The sequence below is a fragment of the Thalia democratica genome, chromosome 4 (assembly GCF_965202585.1).
Source record: "Thalia democratica chromosome 4, ktThaDemo2.hap1.1, whole genome shotgun sequence".
Taxonomy (NCBI): domain Eukaryota; kingdom Metazoa; phylum Chordata; class Thaliacea; order Salpida; family Salpidae; genus Thalia; species Thalia democratica.
The window spans coordinates 82265558-82273630 of NC_139168.1; the positions used below are offsets into that span (position 1 = coordinate 82265558).

The window sequence follows — 8073 nt, forward strand, 5'->3', positions numbered from 1 at the left end:
ACAAAAAAACTCGTTAACTTGTTTACAACATTTGTATAAAATTTGCGTTGCTTAAGTTAATTAGGATATTCAACTTAATACTTTTTTATATTTAAGTATTTTAGTCTTAAATGCTTTTAATCCAATTGCAGTTCATAAAGTTTAAGTGTTATAAGCAAACTTATAATTAATAAATTAAACGTACATTTTGAAACAAAATATTTTAAATATTTGTTTTTATCAAAAGATTATCACATAAATAAATACGTACACTGACTTTTACTAACAAAAAAAGATGATTTCAACGTAATTAATATTAAACAGCAATTTACTTATCTGTTTGGCTATATAAATTCTATCTAAAAACTTTAACAAAAATTGTTTATTTACATCAAGTTTGTACAGCCTAAAGAGGCTGATTAAATTTTATATTAAATATAAAAAATTTACATGAAAATTTATGTTTTTGAAAACAAAATTATAAAACTTTTCGATTTTGTCTTAAAAATACATAATTTTAATTCAAATTAAAAACATATAAAAGTCTAATCTTAATAAACTGACTTTTTGCAAACATTCAAGAAACCATATATCGTCATTGTGTTTAAACAGCAAACGGTTAAATTAGTTGTGTTTTTAAAATCTAATCAAATGTATCAGAAATAAATTAATCGTATGAGTTTGTACAGCCTAAACTGGTTGATTTAATAGTCATTTTGAAAATTAAATTTTACACTAGGTTTATAACTAACATAAAATTAAAGCTTCTAGATCTTCAACTTTTACACTGATTTTAAAAATAATTGTTTTGAGTGTTTCTTACATTTTTACTAACAAATTAAAAATTTGAAAACTTAATTAAAAAGACAAAATAACAATTTATTACGTTGTTAAGTAACTAAATTTCGTAAAAACAATATTTTAGAAGATACTGCAGATCTAGTTGTTTATTTTGAATGTAGATAAAACCTTCTTAAGTTTAAAAGTTTTATTTTTAGAACTTGTTTACAAAATTAAAACTGAAGTATATCATTGTTTTAAAGAAGGGCTTTTCAATGGTTTTCACATAAAGTCCCCTTTGAAAAAAGCCCCCTTGTATAACATTTTAGTTAATTAATCGTTGAAATCTAATTTTGTTTGCATTGATCATCACTTTTTGAATATCTAGTGTAAGCATTATTGCCCCCTATGCTGCTTGTGGCCTCAAAACTTTCTAAAATGTTCTGATTTGGAAGCTCTGCTTGGTCTTGTTTACGCATTAAAGTTTTTCGTAACTTTTAGTTTAAATTTCAAAACTAGCTTTTAACGTGCTAAAAACCTTTTTATTTTCTTCTTCATCATCAACTTAAGAAAATCTAGTGTAAATTTTAGATTAGTCACGGCCAACCTCAACAACTAATGAAACCCCACATTTTTGCAATTGCCGATTTTAAAAACCTTGGTCTAAACTATTATAACAACATTAATTAGATTTCAAACATTATCAGCTAATTCATATTTAATGCAAAAACAAATAAATAAAACACTCTCTCAAGTTTTTCTGTGATAGTTTATACGTATTACACTACTTTTTGTCAGAACTTAACAGTAGAACAATTCTAAAACTATTAATAAGTTTTTAAACAAAATCACAAAAAGTTAAAACTAACAAAGTAATAAGCACAATAAATAATCAGTGTAAAGTAATAAATAATTAAACTCAAATACTACTAACGATTAAAAAAATGATAATTTAACTAAATAAAGACACTTTATAATCAAATTCCTTCTGTTTACACAGTCCTGGTTTCTCCAAAAATATAGAGATCGCCTCCAACTTCACGAGATAAAACACACTATTGCAATGATGGATTATTCTAAATCTGGATATGTCATATTTCCTAGCACAATCTCTATTATTTATTAGATGTTCTGCAACTGAAGATCTTTTTGCTGCGTTTTTTGTTGCTATTGTCTTAATCTCAGGTTCTTGTTCGATGAATTTTAATACACAAGCAGGTAGATGTTCTTTTATCCTGGTTTTTAAGTGCCTAGAGGTCTGACCGATATAGCTCTTTTCGCAAGAGCGATTAAACTTGTATACTACACAACTTTTGTCTTGGTCTGGTATCGGGTCCTTCAACTGTACTTTTAATAAAGATTTTGAAAGAAATATAACTCTTGGAAGCACTTGATTGTAAGATGTTTTTGTTAAGTCTTTTAGTTTGCTCTCAAATACTCGTAATTTTTCTCCAATATAAGGTAGTTTTAATATTGCTGGGAACTTCTCCGGTCCAAATAGTCTAGGTTGATTTATGTTATTGTGGTGTGATTTTATCACCTTCTTAATCAAATCTGGTGGGTAACCATTTTTTATTTAAATTTTTTTTATTCTCTCAACCTCTAAATGAAGTAATTCTTTCGAACAGATTCTGTATGCTCTATGGTACAGCGTTTTGATTAGGTTTACTTTTCGTTTCTTACTACAAAACGATTGGTAGTGTAAGTATTGCCCAGTGAAAGTGGTTTTTCTATAAACATTCGTTAAGAAGCTTGTTTTATCTTTTATTATTAATATATCTAGAAATGGCAGCTGGTTGTTCTCTTCTACTTCTTAAGTAAAAGAAATCTTTTCGTGTAAAGAGATTAATTTTTGAAAAATATCTTCATTTTCACTTTCTGTTTTGGATATGACCAAACAATCGTCGACGTATCTTATGTAGACAACCTGTGAAGACAAGTCGTCAGCAATTTTGGATTCTAAATATCCGATAAAAATATTCGCTAGAGTAGGACCCAAAGGTGACCCCATGGCTACGCCGTATATCTGACTGTAAACTGTATTATTGAAATTAAACTGCACATCACTCGTTGCTATTTTCATCAGCTTTTTAAAATTGTTCTTCTCTAAATTAGGTTTTCTTATTTCATATAATTTGTCAGCACTTGTCTTAATTGATTCTTCTAGTGGTACATTTGTGAACAATTGCTTTACGTCAAAAGATGTTAAAACTGTATTAGTTGATTTAGCATGTCTGATCTTTTACATAACTTCAAAAGAGTCTTTTACAACGAATTGTGAGTAATAGGCTAAAACTGGTTCTAATAAAAAATTAAGAAATCTGGCTAATTTGTGTTGTGGAGACTTGATCATCGACAGAATAGGTCTAAAAGGAATATTTGGTTTGTGTAGTTTTGGAAGGCCAAGGATGTATATCATACCAATTTCAATAATACAGTTTACAGTCAGATAGACGGCGTAGCCATGGGGTCACCTTTGGGTCCTACTCTAGCGAATATTTTTATCGGATATTTAGAATCCAAAATTGCTGACGACTTGTCTTCACAGGTTGTCTACATAAGATACGTCGACGATTGTTTGGTCATATCCAAAACAGAAAGTGAAAATGAAGATATTTTTCAAAAATTAATCTCTTTACATGAAAAGATTTCTTTTACTAAAGAAGTAGAAGAGAACAACCAGCTGCCATTTCTAGATATATTAATAATAAAAGATAAAACAAGCTTCTTAACGAATGTTTATAGAAAAACCACTTTCACTGGGCAATACTTACACTACCAATCGTTTTGTAGTAAGAAACGAAAAGTAAACCTAATCAAAACGCTGTACCATAGAGCATACAGAATCTGTTCGAAAGAATTACTTCATTTAGAGGTTGAGAGAATAAAAGAAATTTTAATAAAAAATGGTTACCCACCAGATTTGATTAAGAAGGTGATAAAATCACACCACAATAACATAAATCAACCTAGACTATTTGGACCGGAGAAGTTCCCAGCAATATTAAAACTACCTTATATTGGAGAAAAATCACGAGTATTTGAGAGCAAACTAAAAGACTTAACAAAAACATCTTACAATCAAGTGCTTCCAAGAGTTATATTTATTTCAAAATCTTTATTAAAAGTGCAGTTGAAGGACCCGATACCAGACCAAGACAAAAGTTGTGTAGTATACAAGTTTAATTGCTCTTGCGAAAAGAGCTATATCGGTCAGACCTCTAGGCACTTAAAAACCAGGATAAAAGAACATCTACCTGCTTGTGTATTGAAATTCATCGAACAAGAACCTGAAATTAAGACAATAGCAACAAAAAACGCAGCAAAAAGATCTTCAGTTGCAGAACATCTAATAAATAATAGAGATTGTGCTAGGAAATATGACATATCCAGATTTAGAATAATCCATCATTGCAATAGTGTGTTTTATCTCGTGAAGTTGGAGGCTATCTCTATATTTTTGGAGAAACCAGAACTGTGTAAACAGAAGGAATTTGATTATAAAGTGTCTTTATTTAGTTAAATTATCAATTTTTTATCCGTTAGTAGTATTTGAGTTTAATTATTTATTACTTTACACTGATTATTTATTGTGCTTATTACTTTGTTAGTTTTAACTTTTTGTGTTTTTGTTTAAAAACTTATTCATAGTTTTAGAATTGTTCTACTGTTAAGTTCTGACGAAAAGTAGTGTAATACGTATAAACTATCACAGAAAAACTTGAGAGAGTGTTTTATTTATTTGTTTTTGCATTATTTAGATTATCTTTAAAACACTATTTAGACTTAATGTTATGTGAACATATCTTACTTATTAATGATTCAGTGGTGACTCTTAATATCTGTACTAAAAGTACATAATATACGTTTGTAAAAAATATTCAGACTAAAACAAAACTTACAGAGTTAACATTTTATTGATACCAGCTTAAAAAAAAAACTATAGAGGTTAGTTATAAAAAAAGATGGTACTGAGTCTTAAAAAATGAAAACAATACAAAACCATATAAATTACATTATAAAGTTTTAATGACGCGAAAACAGTTTAATTATTTATAAATTATTTTACAAAATCTATACTATCATTTATTTTTAAAAATTCGCGAAGTTTGATTCGTAATTTTTCCAGTAAAAACTTACTTTTTTGTTTTTCAAATATTATAGATAGATAGTAAATTAAACTAAATTTGAAATATTTTAAAAAGCTTTAGAAATTTAATAGTATTGTATGTTTATAATTGAAAGAAAAACATTAATAATAAATACAAGCTTTCAAATCTAGTTAAACTAGTATTGTAACTTGAATCAAAAAATTATATACAAATTTTAGGTTATACAACGTCAAGGTAAATTTAATGTTTTCGATTATAGTTTTTTTACAAATAGTTATAGATAAGAAGTTATAATGATTAACAACAAACTTTTAGTCATAAAACTTGAACGTAGTTTTAGTAGAAATATAAAAACTCTAGACTTGCTCAGAAGTACATCATATTTTAAATTAGAATTAAATAAAAACAGATTAAACACTTATGTGTCACAAAAGTATTGGTTAAAATTTAAATTTAAAACATTTATACATTTAATTACTTATACTGACTTTTTAAAGTAATAAAAATTCACTAACCTCATTACGATACTACAACAACGGTTCAACTTATTTTGTATTGAAAAACTATTCATTTTCTTCGAAGATAGTAAACCTTTTTTCCTCCTGTTTCTAAACCGGCTTAATAATGCTCATCCTAAGTTTTGTGTTTTTACAATGTGTTTTTAACCTTCGTAATAAATAACGCTGCTAAAGGTTCTAGCTATATGCTGATTTTAAATAAACTTATTTTTAGTGTTTTTCAATAGCTTTTTGTAAAGTAATAAGTTCCGTATAAAGTTTTATTTTGAGATACTACATAAACAATCGATTTATTATTTTCAGTGTAGATAGTAGGTTTTGGTAGCACAAAAGAAGTTAGGTTTTTAGAACTTGTTTATCGAACTACTATATAACATTTTTATAACTAAAAGAGATCATTTTCTCTAAGCTGTGCTTATGTTTAGTAATAAGAATAAACTATTGTTTTGTAAAATGTCTTCAGAAAAAGTTATGGCAATACAACGCTATGTGCTTTTATAAAAGAAAGTAATATAACATTATTTAATAATTTTTATTGCTTTTTTAGACGTTAAGTATAAACTAATTTAAGTTTTAATCAAAATGAAATGAACAACACTTTAAAATAGGATTAATGATACAAACAGAATTAGTTAATATAATTAAATAGAAAAGATTATCTCCTGGCGTCATCATGATACAAAACAGATTGTTTAATTTAACTCACATATTTAAATATTCTTTTACCATTAACAGACATAGTCAATTTTTTTAAAAAATCATAACAAAACACTAAAGAGTTCTTACTATACTTATTTAAATAAAACACTGCTGTATTATATTTTATAGTTAAAGTAAAAGTTTTTAATCTAGTAAATAAAAATAAGACTTTGACTGAGAATACTAAGTCAAATTATGATATAATTGTAACTAAAAAAATAAATTTAGCCAGATTTAAAATAAAAATCTTCTATGCTACATAATCTAAATTATTAAAACTGTTGTCATTAATTTTAAAGTATATTTGTTTACCTTAGACTATCTACGTTGAGTAAGTATTTCTAATGAATATAACTTTGCTTAAAGTATTAGTTTGATAAACTTAAAAGTAAAATCAAAAATTTTAATAAGTAAAAATAAAAAAATATTTTTGATTTAGCTATGTAAACTTTTCTAAATATTTTTATCCTAAATGTTTAGGTTCTTTTTATTTATCACGTTTCGTTATGTTGTTGTTTTGTCGTAATTTCATCAGCGTATTTAAGAAAAAAGTTCAGTTATACATGTTTGTAAAAGAAAGTTATTGAAATTTAAAATACCAAATAACAAAAAAAAACCTTATTTGAATATTTAGGCTATAAAGTTTTGACATAACGTACAAAGCTTTAGTCATTTTATTTTGTGACTGCAACATTACAATAAAGGATTTTTCATACTTACTTCACCATTATACTACAAGCTATCAGTAAACTATAACTCAGATAAAATAAAAACCCAGGCCGATGTCAACCAAAAGCTTATGGACTGATAATCGTAGATTTTGATAACTTGAAACTTTTTTGTCGTGATCAAAAAAATTTGATGAAGTTGTTTTTTTGAACTTTTATTCTATTTGCTTTTAGCATTGATCAATCAAATAAAAGCGGTGTTTAATTTACTTTTTAAAGCATCCGCTGTATTTGAATAATGAATAGTTACAACATAAATATTCAACAAATTTCAATCTTTGTAAGTTTTCTTTAGAGATAGAGTTTTAGTTTCTTTAACATCTTTCTGCTGTTTTTGACAAATAGTTTTACTATCATGATATAAGTGTGTTAAATAAATAATTTTCTTCATTTCAAGTTCAAAGCACCAATAAAAAATACTTTATCTAATACAAATATTAAATTGATAATAAGAAATTTTGATATAAAAGCAACCAAAATGCATACGAAACACGGTTTATTATTTAACATATAAGACAGCAATACTAGTTTTATAAATTTTCTAAAAATGTTTTATATAAAAAATACTAAAATTCCTAACTACCCTAAAAATTTTATCATGATTACAGCTGACGTCATTGGTTTAAAACCAGAGCTAATTTTAAGATATATCTTTATACAAATTTAATTTAACTTGTATGTACAGCCAAGATTTCATAAGTTTGTATATCCTAAACCAGCTGAATACATTGTTGTATTTTTAACACTAAGCTAATTAAATTATCGATGATCAATTTTATACTAGTATTTATATAAAAAAATATTTATCATAGATAGAAGTTTTCAATGTTTAATTTTAGATATATTATAAGTAAAGTTAAATAAATTTATTCAACCCTCTTTTTCACTTATTAAAGAAATTAAGAAACTATACTAACTTTAATTTTCGTGTATCAAAAAGTAAATATTCAAATCAATGACAGTTAATCGTAATTAAAGCTATAAATTATTTAAACTATGTTTAATCACTTTCTAAACAATGTGTAAACCTATATTTATTAAGTTTTATGACTATAACTTTTATTCATTCCGATTTAACGACAAACTACAAGTTTTCAATAGACTGAGACCAGTATAAGATCAAAATCCAGGTCTCAGCCTACCCAAAGCTTGTGAGCTGATATCAAAGTGATAACTTGAAATTTTTGTTATGTCAAAAAAATCAGCTGTATATTGTTTTTTTAAATCTTTTTTATGTTTTTAACACTTATTAATTAT

General features: G+C 26.0%; 2 protein-coding genes across 2 annotated transcripts; one reads left to right on the top strand and one right to left on the bottom strand.

Annotated features, from left to right (window-relative positions):
* Positions 1–1711: 1711 nt before the first annotated feature.
* On the bottom strand, positions 1712–3178 carry LOC145833687 (uncharacterized). Its single transcript, XM_082940835.1, has 3 exons — positions 3056–3178; positions 2635–2947; positions 1712–2313 (listed from the first exon to the last, which is right to left on the bottom strand). Exons 1-3 carry the CDS (start codon positions 3176–3178, stop codon positions 1712–1714), a joined length of 1038 nt encoding a protein of 345 aa, XP_082796961.1.
* Positions 3179–3223: 45 nt separating this feature from the next.
* On the top strand, positions 3224–4282 carry LOC145833688 (uncharacterized). Its single transcript, XM_082940836.1, has one exon. It carries the CDS (start codon positions 3224–3226, stop codon positions 4280–4282), a length of 1059 nt encoding a protein of 352 aa, XP_082796962.1.
* The last annotated feature ends 3791 nt before the right edge of the window (positions 4283–8073 follow it).

Coding starts and splice junctions, on each gene's coding strand:
- LOC145833687 (XM_082940835.1), bottom strand. CDS start 3,178: ATGATATACATCCTTGGCCTTCCAAAACTACACAAACCAAATATTCCT. Junction 2,948..3,055: donor TTAATTTTTTATTAGAACCA/GTTTTAGCCTAT, acceptor TTTGACGTAAAG/CAATTGTTCACAAATGTACC. Junction 2,314..2,634: donor GGTCATATCCAAAACAGAAA/GTGAAAATGAAG, acceptor GTTACCCACCAG/ATTTGATTAAGAAGGTGATA.
- LOC145833688 (XM_082940836.1), top strand. CDS start 3,224: ATGGGGTCACCTTTGGGTCCTACTCTAGCGAATATTTTTATCGGATAT.